Source organism: Oenanthe melanoleuca, chromosome 3, assembly GCF_029582105.1.
Source record: "Oenanthe melanoleuca isolate GR-GAL-2019-014 chromosome 3, OMel1.0, whole genome shotgun sequence".
Taxonomy (NCBI): Eukaryota; Metazoa; Chordata; class Aves; order Passeriformes; family Muscicapidae; genus Oenanthe; species Oenanthe melanoleuca.
In genome coordinates this window covers 78,163,847-78,183,192 of record NC_079336.1, presented here as the reverse complement: position 1 = coordinate 78,183,192, position 19,346 = coordinate 78,163,847, and the positions used below count along the sequence as shown (strand labels likewise).

The window sequence follows — 19,346 nt, the reverse complement described above, 5'->3', positions numbered from 1 at the left end:
TCCACAGTATGCTAAAAGGGTTCCCAGAACCTGACTCAAAGCTGCAGCACTGACTCACACACCTGAGCTCACTGAAATTCCAGGCTTACCAGGCACTGCTAAAAGCAAAATTAAGAATTGACAATGACCTGCTCCAATCATGATTTCTTTTTACCCTTTCCTATGTCCTCTACCAGGCCATTTATATCACCCACAGCTTTAGGAAGAGACACTATCTACAGGTACTACATGGGCCCTAATGCCTCAGTTAGAAGTGTGAAGCATCTGCTTGCTCAGTCACTTCCCTTTCTTTTACCCCACCTGTCCAAGGTCTCCCACCTTATCTTAAGGCAAGTTTAGTTTCTTTATGATCTTTGTTTACATCAGAAGTCCTCAATGCCTTTCTCCTGCCAGTTTCATTACATTCCATTAAATAGTCCTAACTGTGCCCATGCAAAAAAAAAAAAAAAAAAAAAGGCAGCATTTATACAATACTGTGTTTACCACAAAAACTATGCTTATAGGGTATTATGTAAACACAGAAACTGGTAGAGTTTATACAATTTATTAACATGATGTCACCAATGTTGTGAACCTAAAAACAACTTATTCCACAGCCCTTCTCCCAGCAGTGCCAGAGAATTGCAATAAGAAATCTAAGCAGTGTGTCTTGACCTTAATACACCTTCCTATTAAATTGCAGACATGGAGACAACATAACAGCAGCATTCACCCATAAAAATCATAAGCAATAAGGAAATTGAAGGTTGCTGAATATAAAATTCCGATTTCTATTAATTTCTAGTTGATCATGCCCCTTCAGACAAAAAAGATGAAAGAGGAGTCAAGAAATCTTAAAACAGGAAGCACTATGACTGTGCTTGTCAAATAGCAAATATTTGCTGCAGAAGAGCTACCAAAAAACCTTAAAACAAGAAACAAAAAGCCTTAGAACAATAATAAACAGAAAAATCAAAGAAATGCAACAGAGTAGAAATACATTTGTAAAGAATGTAAAAAACTCTTTATAGAGAACTGCTACTCTACTACAGAAGGCAGATTCTGAAAGGCAGCACCCTATGACTGATTTTAAAAAAAGAACAAACCAACAACAAACTAATCCTCAGAAAACAAAAAACTTTTTACAACACAGACACATGCAATCACCATCACAAAGAGCTCCTCCAGATTCAAACTGTAAGCAGACATTCAGGAACAGTCATTTAGATACCTGGTAATGAAAGTAAATCTTTCAGCCTTTAATGAATAAGGCAACCTCTGTAAGGTCAGAAATAACTTTATCCATAAGTAAATTACCTCACAATTGTCTAAAATGGGTAATAGAGGGGTGCTGAGCTCATTTATCTGCCTCTCCTCTTGCTCCCCCAGTAAAGCCCAAGCCTGCTCTGAAGTATCTGGGATGTGCTGTTAGCAGAAGCAACATTCAATCTGATCCAGCATGGCAATTTTGGAAATCCCACAGTAATTAATGTATTCATACTCCTACTTTTTGCTGTCCTTAAGGATTAGTAGTGGAAACATGATGAAAAGAAGTATATTAAAAATCCTTCTTGTGTATATAAGATTAAAAATCATAAATATTAACACATTAACACATATGATTTACAACTGTGCCAAAACAAACAGACTTATTACATCATTGATATTTCCAAATAGAGGGTGAAATTTTGGAAAGTGTAAAATACAACAAATTATCTGAATAAGTACATATGACAAAACTAACTAAAATAACTCCTGCATTTTAAAATTAATTAAATGTTTTATGAGTTGGAGCATATTGCAAGCTATTTGCTGAAAAACTGTATATGAAATCTGTGATGCTTGTCTTTAAATCACCATTTCTTCTGCCACAGAATAAAGCATCATATATTTTTCTGCTATAGCTATTAGCACTGTTCCTGTTTTCACTCATCTGTACAGTCTTTTCTTTGGAAACTAGCAAAATAATAAAAATTGTGGGACACTGGTAGATTCTTTTTATGAGTAAGCTGAGGTGTGGTTTGTGGTTTATAAAAGAAGGCAACAGGAAAATAAAACAGCATTCTCCCAACAAGGCAAATCACATGGCCAATTGCTAAAGCAAATTGTATTTGCAGCTTTACTTAATTTATGCAGGACTTTACCTAATAATAATAAAAAGTATGAACAACCTTTTGCTGCATTCCCTCAACAGCAACAAAACAGTGGTACAAAGAAAGAGCCAAATGTGATTTTTAACCTCTTTTTACATAAAATCATAAAAAAGCATAAAAGCTGGATTAACTGCCTCCCAAACCCACATATCACCAGCCGGGTTCTCATCCCCAGCTGGCAAAACTGGCAACTCTTTATTTTTGTTTAAATACCTGGTTTACAGCCAGCCAGACAAGCAAGAGCATCAAAATGGTTTCATTTAGGCAAAAGAAAAACAGCCTGAAAATAGTGTAAATAAAGCAAAATACATCTCACCTTATTTTAATATAAATGTAATAAAATTGTGCATAATGCATTCTCAGTGAAGATACACTGTTATTTCCTTTAAGTAATTTCTCATCTCCATGGTGTTTGGAAACTCCAGGATTTGTAGACTGTGTCAAATCAACGGAAGTGAAGTGCTGGAGCCCAGCTCCTACAACCAAATCTATGCAGTTAGGGCAGGCATGAGAACATGTCTGTACACACTGCCCTAGCATCACAGAATCCTTTCCAAACAGTCCTTGGATTTGAGGGGTTTGGTTTTAATTACTCTGAACATAGCTCAAGAAAGCTTCAACTCAGTGCTAAAATGAACATGACAGGAAACTGCAGGCCTTGCACCTACAAATAATTGAATCTTTTGCCCACCATGAAGTCAATACCTGCTTTTAGAAAAGTCTCCTTTGGTTGTGAGGAGTGATACTGCTGTCTCTCCAGCAGCTGTGGGATATCCCTGTATATGTGGGGTACCAGTCTAAGCACACAGCCAAATGCAAACACTGTGGAAAGTGTCATCTCTTGGACTGTGTATGCTGCCCTTAAGAAGGCAGTTCTTGTCCCTTGCTACAAGGACCCACAAATGCATCCTTAAGCAAATGCCCTGGGCTGACAACCCAATCCCTTCATGGTCACAGCAGGACAGGCAGCAGGACCACCAAAACCCTCAACCACTCAGTAGCTGCTGAAAAGCAATGTATTGATATTTCCTGGCAGTACAACACAAGCATCACACAGAACTCAGGAGCTCAGAAAGAGCACCCACACTGACTACATACTCAAGTCAGGCATTTCCACACAGTAAAGATGGACTCACTTGTTTTCTTCCACAACATTTGTTTAAATAGTCAGATCATTCAGATTTACGATTTCCCTTCCTTCATCCTCTTCACAAACTTGGGGTGCCAAAATCCAAACCACCTTGCCAAGATCTAGGTGAGGTTTTAGGAGACAAGAGCTCCAGCACAATGTGATGGCAGTGAGTGGATAACATTTGTGGTCACACACCCCTGACATAATCACTGTACCCAAGTGCCTTCCCATCACTGAGCAAAGCAGGTGGGCTGACTGCACCTCAGTCTGGATGATGCCACAGACCATGGGAAATAAAACTCAAAAATTTGCCATCATTTTTACAACTTGGGGAAATCTTACTCCATTTGTTTCCAGGGCTTTAGTTCAACAACTGCTTTTTCAGAGGCAGTGCCAGCTTAATTCAGGCTCTTGTTTCTGTTCTCTCACCACAGCTTCCCCTACCTTGTCAAAACTATGCAACACACTATATCAGAGTGTAGAAAAAAAGGTGGAAAAAGTTTCATCCTAAATTTTTTTTTTACCTGAGTCAAGTTTTCTGATCTATGCCATTCAATTGCCATGTGAACAGTCAAGTGAGAACATGGCAGCATCAGGTGTGGCATTGCTGCAGCAGGAAATGCTTGCCAATCTCTGCCCCAAAGTTACACTGACACAGAAGCTACACTGGCTCTCCAGTGTTCCCTGCTCACACAGACAGCTGTGACAGCTGTGCTCACTTAGGGTGAAGATTAAGGCCCTGCTTCTCTTCCCAACCTGCATTTCTCTGAAGCACTCCAGCAGTATAACAGGGTTCCAAAGTGGGCATAAACCCCTTGCTGCACTGAAACCACAACAGTTTTTACAGCATTGTGGATCCTCTAACTCACACCTATGCCTGCAGTGCAAGGACACAGCCCAGGTTTATATGGCTGCTTTTAAAAACAGCTGCAGAGGTGCCACTGAAGTTTGTATTTTCCCTTCTTATATAAATATGCAAAAGATTAAGTAACACACACTTTCTAACAAGCAAGAAACATTAGCCAGGCATCTGCTGCCAGGTATTTGCAGGTACTTCAGTGCTTTAATGGCTCTTTTAGAGGCTTTGGACAACCTTAGAGCTTCAGCTAAAGGAGAGCTATTTATTTACCTCAACATTTATTTGTATCGTGGTCAAAAGGCCACAGTACAAACTGAATTGTTTTTAATTTACTGAGATAGCAGTAAACAAGGGAAAACAAAGTATTCTGTAGAGATTCCACTGTCTCTGCACACCTTGGGGTTTCTGGAGAGAATTACTGGCAGTGACCAAGTATACAACAGGATACAGCTTTGTACAAAGAGCAGACTGTAAAGCCCTACATATAAAATAAACAATTCAGTTCACAGACCAACCTTTGCCTTTGTGATGATTAAGACAACACAAACACACTGCAGGACTACTAAGATCACAGTAATTCAATGGTGTTTTTCCCTCACACATAATTCATTTTGTTGGCAAGTAAGTAAGTACAGATCAATGAAGAAAAATACTCTTGTATTTACATTTATTGACCAAAAAAAAAAGTACCGTCTTCTCTATCTTATCTATTCCCCAATGCTGAGAAGCCCACTGTCTTGTGATTGAAAAAAAGATTGCTACTATCACTGGAAATTTTCTCTTTCCTAGAAATTGAACCCCACAGAAACTACTTCTTCCTTTATTTCACCATTGGCTGTAGATTTTAATCTTTAGGTTTATTAGTCAATACATCTCCAGGTCCTTTGCTTTACACATCATTCCCTTAAGAGCCTAACATACAATCAAGAAAATTTGATGTCCATTTAATTTTACTGGGAAAATTAGTGAAAAGAGATCCTTTATTATCTTTATTGCTTCAGTAGATAAGAGGTGAAAGTTTTTTTTGGAGACAACAGCTTGAGACACATCTGCAAACTCCTATTCACATGGGCTTGGGGCAGACATAGGAAGCAGATAACTGAATGCCAAAGATAAGTTGGTACATACACATGCAATGCTTTTACAAGTTTCTGTGAAAACAAATTTTTTTTAGGAGGTGCAGCAGTATAACAGGTGATGTCTGTGACCATCTTAAGTTAGTCACTTCCACTTGCTCTAGGTGGAAACTAGAATTCTCCTATACTTGACTAATCACAGAACACTGAATGAGGTGTGACTGCCTCAGACAAGCTGAGCTCAATGCAGAAAATCCCTTAATCCTGTCTTTATTGCATTTTCTTGAAATACAACATCCCTGATGAGCAGCGTCTGGAAGATTTTTGGTTGTACAGAAGAAATTCACACCATCAAGAGCTGTATTTCCCCACACACCTCTAAATGGTAATTAATTGCTGCAACTTCTAGACTCTGCAAACACAGACAAATTTAGCAGTCACCTTGAGCATGAAAGCCTTTGTAAAATTCATTGTCAATCCTATACAAAGGTTTTCAGTACTGGGTTTTATCTCTAGAAGTGCAATATCAAAATATTAGACTCACACTTTGTGCTAGCTAATCAAGGCAACTTACTGGAAAAGCCATTACATTTTTGACCTAGTAATGTTTCTCCTAATCCATTAGATATAGACCTTCAGACAGGACATTAGAAGTAGCTTGTTGCTCAATCAATAATTTTGACAGAACAGATGGGAAAATATTTAAACATTTAAACAAACTGTCTGCACACCTATGTTGTGAAAGAAAACTGAGAACTTGGATACACCAATGTACTGTTAATTTCAGGGGGGAAAAACTGTTTTCAATTAACCTTACAGTTCAGGTGGAGTGTATGTTCCTTAGGCATTCCTGGTAACCCTTCACACATTTTTATTGCAATAGTTGTTGGTCTGTTAACAAATATTCACCCATGTATTCTTCAACAGAAGTTAAAAAGTGTATTTGCTAGAACTTTCTATCAATTGTGGTAACAACTACAACAATGAGAAAGTTTATAATGTAACACAAACAAAGGTAATACACACTTCTTTAGAGACACAGACTTTTACCCAGATATATGAAAATCCATCCTACAGAAGGGTGTGTTTACCAAAAATCATACAATTCAGTTACTATAACTGTATCTTGGTATGAAAAGTGAAGTGTTGCTGCATCAATAGTGAAAAAAACCACTTGAATGAATGCTTACTGGTTTTATTATACACAGCTGAAAAGACAAAATGTCAAGGTTATAGATACCCTGAGAAATAGACAGCTGAGATTTTCCACTGTTCTAATTTTTGAAGGTAGTTTCTCACAATTTTGTATCTAGTTTGCACTTTTGACTTCTGGCCCTAATGTAAACTACCTTCCTATTATATTTTTGTATTTAAGATTTTTCCCATCTCACCTAGCTTTTTGTTATGTACCTTAAAAATACATAGCAAACCAAACCAATTTTTTTTCCATTTGTTGGCACATGTGCTGTATCAGAAACAGTATCTTCTGGTATAAATGTGAACTAAGCAAAGCTTCCTACAGTAAAGAGCATGCAATACTAATTAATGCACTTAACCTCCTAAAAGAGACAGACTTCAGTAGAATTCAAAATTTTTAAAAAAAGAAAATAAAAGAAAAAAGTAGGTAAGTTACTGCACATGAAAAAGAATATTCTAACAAGGGCTGTAAGAAACTAATGGTAACACTGGGGGAAAAAAGCCAAGAAAATAATGATATTGCATTAAAAAGACCCATCAAAAGATACTTTTCCTAGAAGGGCAGAAAAAAAAGCAAAATATCATTTCAGTCTGAAAAAAGATGGCATTTGCCTCTCATAACTCTACCATTAGAAAAAAATCTGCAGACCTGGTCATATCTGCATTAATTATCACTGCACTTACAGAAGTCTCTAAAACATACACTGCCCTAAGTTGCAAGATGTGTAAGAAGTAACAAATAATGATAATACTGTGATATGTCTTTGTCGTTGCTCTTTCTTCCTGAAATTACTTTGAATATTTACTGATGTTAAATGGCATTTCTTCAGCTTTTGTTTATGCTTCATTACTCTCAGAAAAACTAAAGGCTTTTGGTGAGATGGAAATAATGTTTGTATTGATTAAATGAAAATTAATGAAAAAGTTTCAAGCAATGTTATTGAGAGTCTTTATAAGAATTGTCATACTTACTTGTTTTACAAAAAAAATGTGTTTTATTAGAAAATTGGTCTCTGCTTTAAAGTTCTGGTTTGAGGACAAAAGTTTGTTTATGGGCAGTCCTGAGCTAATGTGTTTTCTAGTATTCTGTTTGTTTTATTATTTTTTAATATGTGTTACAACTTTTCCCCTGAGAAGTCTAATACTGTATGTGGACAACTGATTTTTGTGACTGGTGAGATTACTCAGGTAGCAATGAAAATGCAAATTCTATTACATTATTGGTTATCTTCTTTCAGGAGAAAGTCCAATTTTTGTGCTAATTTATCTGATGTTGCAGCAATTCTTCTGTCTGTGTAACAAAGCAATGCTTTCCCACCCTCATCTAAATGCTGCCCAGGTTTTGATCTTGGTACCAGTTATTGCCAATAAGTGATGTTCTGCTCTGGATACCCTGCCTTGTCCACCTTTCATCATTTTCATCTCAGGGACCCACTGGCAATACCAACCTGACAAAAGTGCTCAAATTCAGGTCACCAGCATTTTTGATTACTTAGGATCATAAGATGGCAGAAAGTGGGACACTAAAACATGGTAAGTGATAACAAAACAGAAAAAAGACCAAATTTGAATTTTCATTAAATCCTAGCATTTCAAGGTAGAACAACTTCTTGCATTTTCATTTCCTCACAATGCAAAAAAATAATCTGGGACTTGGAACACTAGTTTAAAGAGAAAATTCCATATTGTGAATCTCCCATAAATCAGAAGGGAAAATATTTTCAGGCAGAGATGCTATTCCTCCTCACCCCCCTTCACTGGTCCTCACCCAGAAACAAAATGTTGCCAAATATACAACAGACAGCTGTTCAAGAGCACAAGCCAACACTAAACCACTCTTCCACAGGTAAAATAAATTCTATTGTGCCTCTGCTAAGAATCAGATTATGCATGAAGCATCTAGGTAAACACAGACAAAATAAATTTCAACTATCCTTCTGAAGCCAAAAGAAAAATCAGTTAAGCAAAACACAACAGCATAACTACATTGATTGTTCAGGTACTCAGCAAACTGTACTTTCAAGAAAATGAGAACAGGTTATCAGAAGTTGAGGCTTTTTGGTTTTTAAGCAAAGTATTCTGCTGCACCAGGACACAGTAACGCCTCTTACTGTAAGTTAAGACAAGCACCTACTGAAAAACTGAACAAGAAAAAATAATTATGCCATAACATTGGTAGAAGACTTGGCAACTAATATTCATCAGGTTATTTTATTAGATTATGGAATTATTTTATTTTATTTTTTATTATTTTATGGAATAAAATAAATCTCATCACTAAAACTTTTTAAAGGAACTTCAATTTTTTTAAAATATAACTCTATAGATATGAATGTTGAGATTTCATTAAATTAATGCAAATGTATAAGCAAATCTTCAACCCTTAGTATGGTACATCCTTAGATGGAGTCCAACAAAAGATGATTTTTATTTTTTTTTTATTAGACCTTCTCTATTTACTTAGTATTACATTTGCCTGTATGAAAAAGGGGTAATGCTGCCTGTTACAGATTAGCTCTGGTCTTACAGATATCCTCATTACACATGTAATTTATTTACCATTACAATAAGAAGGTTAAAAGCTTTCAGTGACATCAGAAGAAAAATATTATCATAACCTGTAACACTGCCAATGTATTATTATAAAGAATGACCTTTTTGACAGCATTCTTTGGGCATGGAACACAATTGATTTGAATTCATCATTTTAAAAGAAAGAAAGAATAAAACTACCACTCTTGTAAGTCTCTGGCTGATAAAAACTAATGTTCTATCCTTGGATAAAACAACAATATGCAACATACTTTGCTAAATATACATTGAACACTCATAGGTTCCATTTCTTTTTATCAGTAAAGTTTTGGATTGAGTTTTTTTCTGGGGGGGTGGTGGGGAGGATACTCTATTTTGTTCATTCTAACTTGGCGATCAAAGAATTTTTATTTTTACACTATTACAGAAGTGCATTTTTCTAGGTTTCCAAAACCACCTTATTCAACCTTCCCCATCTGTCACCATCTGCTTCTTTTTAGCATGTACTTTTTGTGTGATCACATAAGCATGTGAAAAATAACTAACATTCAGATGATTGTCTGCTGGTACATTTGAGGACTGGGCATAATAAAAGTGAACTGCCAAAACGTACTTAACACTTCTAATTTTGTTGGGTCTTGCATGTAAGCTACATTTGATTTTCAAACTGTTTTACAGTTGGAAAGTTGATCAGGTACTCTAACTCAACAGTAAAACTGAGACTACATAATTAGCTCAGCACTAAAAAGATTGTATTGAAAGGGAGGAACAAAACCCAGAAATGTATCCACACGAGTTCACACATCCCTCTTGACTGAGTCTGTCTGCACAATGTTGCCTGAGGCACAGGATAAGATGCTGCAAGCAGCTGACTTCTGGCCAGTCACAGCCTGTGTCTTCTCCCCAAGCTACAAGGGAGAAGGATAAAGGACCCTCATATTTACAAGCGTGTAAGAAATCTCATAGAAAATGCCTGGAGAAGCAAAGACACTGAGCTGAGGGTAGAAATGCATAGAAATACAATGCAAATCCTTAACTATGCAGCAGATACTGCTTCTAGCTTTAGGTGAAAAATAATTGGAAAATTCCATCATGCCACAAAAGCTGAATGATGGAGGTGTCTGTTTCCAGGACTCTATCATGCTATGACAAAGCATTTCTGCTTGTAAATGCACTTCTCAATACAGTTTTCACAGGAAAAGAACAAAACAACACTAAAGCTGGAGAAAAGAACTCACCTAAAATCCTCTAAAAATACATTAACCTCACTTTATGAGAATTTCATACAGAATTTTTTTTCTCTCATTTTAGAGCAGCATTACTACCTATTATACCTATCAGGTCCTCAGTAAAACCATAGGAACCAGGACACCAGTATGTTTTTATCAATGCAGACAATTTGGTAGAGTGTCTTATTATCCATTCTCTAAAGAAAGGGTTAACCTTAAAGAAAGTGAACAAAATAAAAACAAGAACTGCCCCTTCCCCTAGATAAACCCTAACAATCAATCTTCCATTAGTGCTTACCAGGGGCAACAAAATATGAGTGAGAACTTGCCCTCTAGAACACAATGGAAAACTGAGGTGAACACAAAGTTTCTTTTCCATTGTCTCTTTTTTCCCCCAAGTCTTGGAAGTTCACACTGGTCTTAATATCTTTTGAATGCATATTCATCTTGCAACACCTTAACAGCAGTCTTCCCTTAATTTATGCCCTTTCCACAAATTTCCATTTTCCATCCAGTAGTTAGAGGTGGAAAATAATGGCACATACCTATTATTTATAAAAAGTTGCACAGAATTTCAAAAAGCACATTACTTTGCTGCCTCAATTACCTTCAAATGAAATTTAACAGAAAAGGAGATAAAAAGGAAATTGCATAAATCACTACAAAAATTATTCTGTCCTTCAGTTCCTCTATATTCCTACCCAAACAACTCTTCAGCAAGCTTCTCTTCAGTTTTACGTTGCTCAACAACACCTCCTGCCATTTATGTCTCCCTGCAACACATCTTCTCAGTTCCTACTTAGAAAAGATTAACAAAATAACATAATCCTCTTTAGTCCAAACTCTCTTTCCTGCCCAAAATCACATTTTTCCCCATAAAAAATCTTCTAATCTCTAATCTGTATTTTCTGATCTATCAATCTACCTGTGACATTCATTTCATTCATTTCCTTTCCCTATTAGCTTCCCTACTATCCTCCTTTAGTGTACTCAAATTCTTTTCTCTAACCCTTAAGAAAAGGGAAAAAGGGGGAAGAGGGAGAAAAAGGGAAAAAGGGGAAAGAAGGGAGAGGCTTCAGCTGTACTACCCATGTAGTAGTTCATTTTCTCTGCAGTAGAGTGAGCTGGTTTTAACATCCTCACCTTTGCTGCTCTCTCTCAACTGGCCTGCCTCACTTTACCCATAACATTGACTGCTTTCATCAAGCTGTTTGCAAACCAGTGCCTTGCTGCTTCTCCCAACACTTTAAAGAGCTTTTTTAACACTGGCATTGCAGCTTCTATCTGCATTAAAATCCCTGTCAAGAGCAATGCTTTGTCATGATGCCTGCAAAAACTGGAAACATCCATTCCCGTTGTTAGCCCGTGTCAGTGCATTTCAGTAGTTCCCTCTCTGCCTACACACATAGCACTTAGTTTCAACTCATATCAGACAAGTTATGTGGTAGATCATCATAGATCATCACTCCAAAGTATTTACCAGACTGCCTTTGGCAAATATCCTGATCCAATCCAAGCAGGTGTTAAAAGAATAAAAGAAAAGTATAGCTGCACAAGTGACAAAATGCTTTTTCTGACACTATTGTCAGCTTCTTGTAATCTGTATGAACCACAGCACATTTACAAAATTCACTTCAATTCCTGAAAACATGGAAGAAGTGTGGGTTTTCTTGTTATAAGCATGCCTGCTTTCCCTTGCTGAAATTCAGTCACTGAACTCTGATGGCCAGGTTCTAGATTACATCAAAGCTATAACCCTCCCAGGAGGAACAGCTGTAAGTAAGAATTTGCATCAAGTCTGAGGAGAGACAGCAGCTGCCTCTTGATAAAAGAGTTCTATCCTTCAGTCCTCTGGGATAAAACTCAGGGAAATAATTGATTACACATGATCTCTCTCACTCCCATTTTTAAAAGAACCAAATAAATGCTGGCCAAATAAGCATTGTATAACTGATCTAAATATTTCTTTAATCCTCACTGGTCTTATTTTAGAGTAAATTACAGGACATGCACATCCTCTCCTGCCTAGGGGTACAGGCTATGAATCTGTTTCTTCTTTCTTTGTTGTCACATATCTCTGAGTGACTGCAACTGCATAAACTATATTGAAATAGTTTGCTTTCTATATAAAATGCAACTGTTCTTATAGTAATGTATGCATCTAATCTGTACCTATGAACCATTTTTATACATATTCATCCACCTAATCTGTACTTTTATGCCAATAACACATAACAATATCCTTCCATTTTCCCTGTTACTAACTAGACCTACATATCATAGATCATTTACATATTTTAAGAGTCATTTGAATGACATCCATGAAGTCCTTTACAGACTTGTTCAGAGTAAAAAAACTTCTGTTATTAGAAAGATTTAAAACTTCAAAAGTAATTTCTGGTATTTAAAACTTGTCTCTCCCATGACACCAAAACTTGGTACCACATTTGGCTGCTCTCCTATAACAAAGACTGTGCACTTAGTCCTAAGAACCTGGACTGAAATACAGAGATCCAGAAACTGTTTCTCACCCAAGAAAACATCCTTATAAATTATCAAACCACAAAGAAATTTTACTTCTCTGCCCAAGTAGCTTCATTTCCTGAACGTTCTATTAAAGGAAGTCTGCACCAGTCTGTATCTTTATTAGAAGGACTCGTCCTTGACAATCAACTGAGAACTATCAAAACCCAAACTGCTTTTAAAAGACTCACAGGTATATTTACAAGTACTTTCTCAGTTTCATTCTTTCTTTTTTAAGCAAGTGATACTTCCTGTAAAAGATGTATAGTCCTGTCCTGCCTTTGCCACTTCAAAACTGCAAAAGAAGTATTTTTTTTGGAAAAAAAATCAAGCATACCTCTGTGTTACCTGCATGGGATCACAATTCATCTTTTTCTGATTGGATTATGAATATTTTCTGACACCACAACAATCTCCAATGTGAGAGCTTACTTTGAAGAACAATGGAAACAGACTTCTAAGAAATAGTCTCTTTGTCCTGAAAAACTACTGAGTGAGAAATTGTAATATATTTTACACCTTTCAAATGGGGAATGCCACAGATTCTTACAGCAGAGGAAATTATTAACTATTACCACTACACTTAAACACACACAAAAAAATTAGCCTTGTGTTAGTTCTACTGCAGATAAGGGTAATTTCACTATTATACAACCAAATTATTCTCAAAAAACTATATAATTTCACAAAAAAAAGTTACTTGCTCATTCTTCAATAAGTGTGACAAATGTACATCTGTACTGTTAACCAATATAAGCCCTGCTATTTGGCAGTGGCAACTATTTTCTTCCTAGAGGATGTGCTCATACCCTACTGTAGTTTATGCTTGGCACATAGTGATGCAAGACAAACACAGTCAATGCTATTTTAACTTTCCTTAGGCCATAGAAAACTGGTGTTGGATAACAGGGAAGGGATAGGAGAGGAGAATAGAAAGGGAATGCACCTATGGACCACTTAGCCAGAAGCCCTGCACACCCTGAACAGCTCAGTGTGTGGTGAAGGTACACATTAACTTCCATGTGGGTTCCACAAATGATAAATCAGTGATGGTCCAGAATTCTACCTCCACAGATGAAAACTGACTCTAACCTGGCAACTTCATTACAGGTTTTTTTCTGTGGCACATCATCCATTTGATCTCTGCATGGACAGGGGCATTTTTCTGAATCTCCTAATTATCTACACAGCCAGTTCCAGGTCCTATATGAGAGGTCAGATCCTATCTATGTGAGAGGAAAAGTCCTTTCAACAGAGTTTCAGAAGGACTATTTGGATCTCAGAAACATAAGGTCTGTGAGGAAAATGCAGCAACAGGTAAGCTTATTTACTGATCAATACTAATTCTGAAATTGCCTTGAGCAATAATTCTGTATCAATACCTTCACCTCAGAGAAGGTGTCATGCAAGGAGGAAATACACCTTCATCTGTCTTAACTACTTCCCTCTTTTACTGTTGGAAGCACCTGCAACCTGATTTTTGTAAAAAGATGGAATAGTGAGCAGGACTATGCCTCAAACAATGGTGCAAAAGGCATTGGGAAAACCAAGTTTGGAACTGAAACCACAATTACTACAAAAGGAAATATTAAGTCAGTTTTCAGGCTGGACCCACCAGTGCAATGTTCCTGGTCAGCTGTCTCCTGTGGTGGTTCCTAAAAATACTGAAGTTTCCTTTACTGTTGGAGAAAGAATGTATCAAAAGATCTTGCTATCATCCACAATGGGTTCAGTAACTCTACCTACCATATTGACTTATAGCCAATTATTAGCAGTTACAATTTCCTCTGTCATTGCAAACTGAAACGGACTTTAAGAGATTTAGAAAGACTCTCAATGCCACATACCTAGCCATCCTAAAAATCTTAATTTTCATCCAGCTCTATCCAGAAGGTGATGTGTACCTGTTTAATTGACACTCCTTAATTTCAAGGTTTAGAATAAAAAACAAAATGCAATCAAAATTGCTTGATTAAACAGGCTCCAGGGCTTGTGGCTGCTGCTCAGGATTCAGTGCAGCTGAAAATAAGAGAATGAAGACCTATGTCTAATCAGTGCCTCCTCCTTCAAACTAAGGCTGTTCTTCAAAGACAACACCTAGCAACAAGACTTTATTGTAGTGCACAGTTGCTGCAAGAGCTGGGAAATCCCTCTGAAAACTCTTTCAAACTTTCTTCAACTAAATGGTAGGACTGAAGGGCCTTTTAAAGCCCTTTAGGGTGACTAGAAAGTTATCTCAGTATGAGGTGTGCACTGTGTCAATTAGAAATTTTGAATGCTGAAAGAGTGGAAATAAGGGCTAAGTCAGCATCCACAGAATTCTTAGCATTAAGTAAAAAATTAGGCTGCCTTTCATATCAGTACTGGAGTTGTATTTGGCAGCCTCTGAGGAAAGGCAGAGAGACATTTCTGAGCACCACAACCAGTACTGTTAAGTGAAGCCAGGCAGAGCAAAAACACAAGGGGAACCAAAGCAATGTCTTGATGTCCATCTTTTTATCAATCCTTGAGGAGTGTGGTGCTTGGCATCCTTGAGTGCCAGCTAATGGGAAAGATGGAGTAGTATACTCTGGGATGGCACACTTCTGCTTACATAGTAGGAAACAGCCAGTTTTGGTGCAATTCTGAGGTTGATACACTCAACACTTTCAGCAGAAATATCTAAAATTTCAACTCCCTCTCCCTGCAACCAGGGAACTCAGATAAAACCCATCAAACTCAGTACCCTCCTATTCCCCCTCGCCTCCACTGAGGCTATATAAATGCTAGTTACACAGCTCAGTTAAGCAGGATCATATGTTCCAAGTGACAGACAGATGGAAGATTATTTTTGAAGAAATCATTGGAAGATAAAAACTTTAACAGAGGAAGGCAAACATGAGAAGGAAAACGCACGTTAGAGGCCTTTTTAAACTCCAAGAAGCAGAGCATCAATATATATACAATCACCAAAGAATAGCAGCACATTCCATTCTGAACAAGAGCTGTAGAGTATTAATCAGGCAGACTGTCAGTCTAAAATTAAATGGGACAGAAACACTTTATACAGTATTATAAAAAAATATTCTAAACCATACCTCGGGTGCCAGGTATTCTGGAGTACCACAGAATGTTTTCATAGTTGCTGCGTCTGTGATTCCTTCTTTGCAAAGTCCAAAATCTGTAATTTTTATGTGTCCATCTTTATCCAACATTAGATTTTCTAACTGTGTGTTGGGGAGAAAAATATTCCCTTAGTATTTCTTAACAGGACAGATGGATGTATTGCATCAATTTTGTAAAAAAATAGTTATTCCTTGCAACAGAACGTAATTCATTTGTAATTTGAAAAAAAAAAATACAGCATCTACTATATTACAACACTTAACAGTGTTTACTGCCACAAGTTGCATAATTAGTTAATACTTTAAAACAGTTTACAATAGTAAATCTCAAGCCAATTACTTCAGAGGTTTCCTTTCCTCTAACATGACAGCCACTGACCATACCTTTTATGTTCTATACTGTCATGAAACAGCCTGTATCCATAAATCCTTTAAATACTTCCAACTTCCAGAACCCTTTAAATAATAGACAGAACTGGGGATAGGGCAGCTACTGATTAAAAAAACCCTGAGGTAAATTCCTCCTTGTTTACTTGCAAAGGACACTTCTTAAATTGTGAATATTACCTCTGCATACTTTGCATTGCTTTTTAAATACATGATCCTTGCTTTGAAATGTGAAAACATTCAGAATAACAGCTAATACCACTTTCCTAAAAGGTTTTAATTAGCTGTAATTAAAATACAGATAGAACTGAAACTAAGGAAAACATTCTGAACAGCTTTTCCCAACAGAAAATAGTTTGGTTTTTAACAAATTAGAAAAACAATCATAGCACTGTCATTCTAAGTCAGCTTAAAGCCTGAAACACAATCAAAGGTATAGATTTCCTGTTGAGTCTAAGTGTGTCACAAAGAAAATGCAAAGTAGACAACACAAGAAATAGAAGATTAATGATGTCAAACTCCTCTCTCCTCACTATTTAAAATTTAAATAAAAAACTATCACCTATCATTCCTTGACCAGACAATTCTAAATTTTCACAGGATTTCACAGCATTTCATATTATTACAACATTTTCTGCTACAAACAGGTAGTTCAGTATTTTGTTTTCTGTTTGCCTCCCTGAGCAGAACTTGCCTACCATTGCCTCCCTCTCCTTGGTTCCTGTTCGAAGGATTCCATGAATGAATTCCACTGCTGTGCATGTACAACAGGAAAGCACAATTGCCTGTACATGAAATTAAAAGCTTGACACAGAAATGAAATTGTCTCATCATGGACTTTAGAGGTTCCTCCTACACAAGTTAGAAAATGCTCCTGTTGAAAACAGGGGTTATTTTTCCATAGAGCATGGCCTTAGTGTGTCACAGAGTACCTGGAGCAACAGACTACCAGGCAAGTGTGTACACTGGCAAATCTAAAACAAACTGCATTCCAGTAACAGGAACCTTTCCTGAGATACAAAAGACAAAATAATTCTGAAATCAATGCTAAAATAAATTCTTTTTCTGCTGAAGTATTCTGAATTCTTTTAAATGTTTCCAATGCATACAGAAACACCTCTTTGCTGAGATAAAAAAAATGCAGTCACAGTGTTCCAATTCACCACTTCCCTTGTTTGGAGACATAGAGAATTGTATTTGAGATTAGTGCTGAGATCTAAGTTAAGTTCTGAGTAACAGGGCAGGGGGTCGGGATCATGAGGATCAGAAGGTTGAATCTCCTTCAAGTGTTGCTCCTACAGTATCCTGTTTCATTTTATAATCAAGTTAAAGTCAGGGAATGTACCCATCTAGAGATTACTATATCAAACAACTTCCTCCAGCACACACAGAACTTAAAACTGAACACAAATTTTTTTTCCCAGTAACTCTGAATAGTGCAACTTTATAATTACTTTGTGTTTGTCCCCATAGTCTCTGCAAAAACAAAAATTTGATTACTTTTTTTTCTTTCTTTTTTTACCTTGAGATCACGGTACACAATCTTCCCAGAATGCAGATAGTCCAGGGCAGAGACAATCTCTGCACCATAGAAGCGTGTGCGGTCCTCTGAGAACACCCGCTCTCTCGACAAATGGAAAAACAGCTGCAGGGTAAACAGCAGGGACAGGATTGTAATAATTACTGATTTAGTGGGGGAAATTAACACAAACATAAAACACCTCTCATCACCATATTGTGATGATAGATAGTGTACTCTCAGTGGACACTCAGCACTCTTAGACAGCAGCTGGCTTATCTTTTCCAGGTTTCCAAAGGGAGAAAGCGAGCTGTTAAATCAGCGTTTTAATCAATATACCAATCTTGTTTAAGGCATTCTGCTTGCTACTCATTTAACCTTCAGTTACCAGAGGAAAAAAAAAAAAATAAGAAGTACCAACAGCATCATTCTGTACTTCTCCCTCTGCTACCTCCTCAGATTTTTGCTTTAAGCCACTGAGAAATATCACTAAAATGTATAGATTTTGGTTCTGCTTCATGTTTTTCAGTACTTTAGTAACTTCTCTTTGAATTGAAAAAGATCTAGTTCTTCAATAGACTTGGACTGAGTGGGAACTGGCATTTGACAAACCACACATTCATGGTGCTAGCAGTAGTAGCCACTAGAAAAAGCAAATCAACAATGCTTAGGGCTTATAAAAACAAATCTATGTACTTAGTGTATTTCTTTGCTAAAATGTAAATATTGGTTTGGGTGTTTTGTCTCTTCTTTAATACTTTTTAAGTAACAGCACTTTGCAGGCACTTTAAAGTATTTCAGCAAAAAATAACAGTCATTATGTATTGCCAGTAATTTCAGCTGCAACGAAAAAGTGTAAGATAAAGCTCTGTAAGGTTGTCAGTATCTTAATGGATAAAACATCACCCTCAAAACCTGGAAAAACATCTAAAAAAGCACATTTTAGCCATTCAGTTTTCTAAAATGGTGAGTTTTAATTGCTGTTTAAAGCAAATTTGGGTAATTCCTCAAGCAAATATTAGTGAGTATATTTCTGTATTCTCCTTAAGACCAAATTGGCCATGTTACAACACTTTTGGATTCACCACAGGAGCTAACACTCAAGAAAACAGAAATAAAAAATGTTATAATTCATAAATTAAACATAGACAGTGAAATCCATAAAAACTATGCATGCAGATTTGGCGTTTTTTATTTTCTGCTGTTTAAAGCATCAAGTAGATAAAAATTCTGAAATGGCAAGGTAGGTTAAAAAAAACCACAAAAGCTAATCAATAAGAAGTCGTTAATGATGTGCTTAATCTGTCTTTATTACATCCTACTTTATGCCTTAGAAACTCTACACTATTCACATGGCACAGAACAGTTTAGGAATTGCTGCAGCTATTTTCAGTGGGTGCATTTCTGGATGTGGCTCTTGGGGAAGGGGTTTAGGGGCGATTCTGGTGGTGCTGGATTGATGGTTGGACTAAATAATATTGAAGGTTGCTTCAAGCTTTGATAATTCTGTGACTTTTTAAAGCATAATTAAAAAGCCACTGCTATGAACTAGAAGCCAACTTCTTCTTTCAGAGTTGTAATTCATAATAACAGGTTTATCACTTTTGTCTTAGCCTAAACAAAATTTTGGAAGCCTAGATCTGTATAAGCAGAGAC

At 36.7% G+C, this 19,346-nt stretch overlaps 1 protein-coding gene across 3 annotated transcripts in view; it reads right to left on the bottom strand.

The window, feature by feature from the left end:
• Positions 1-19,346, bottom strand: part of AKT3 (AKT serine/threonine kinase 3) — a 145,032-nt gene that overhangs the window by 17,898 nt on the left and 107,788 nt on the right. For all 3 annotated transcript variants that reach the window (XM_056486306.1, XM_056486305.1, XM_056486307.1), the window contains 2 exons: positions 17,694-17,816; positions 15,758-15,886 (listed from right to left, as the gene is read on the bottom strand). In XM_056486306.1, coding sequence (XP_056342281.1) covers positions 15,758-15,886; positions 17,694-17,816 — 252 coding nt within the window. The remainder of the gene's footprint in view (positions 1-15,757; positions 15,887-17,693; positions 17,817-19,346) is intronic.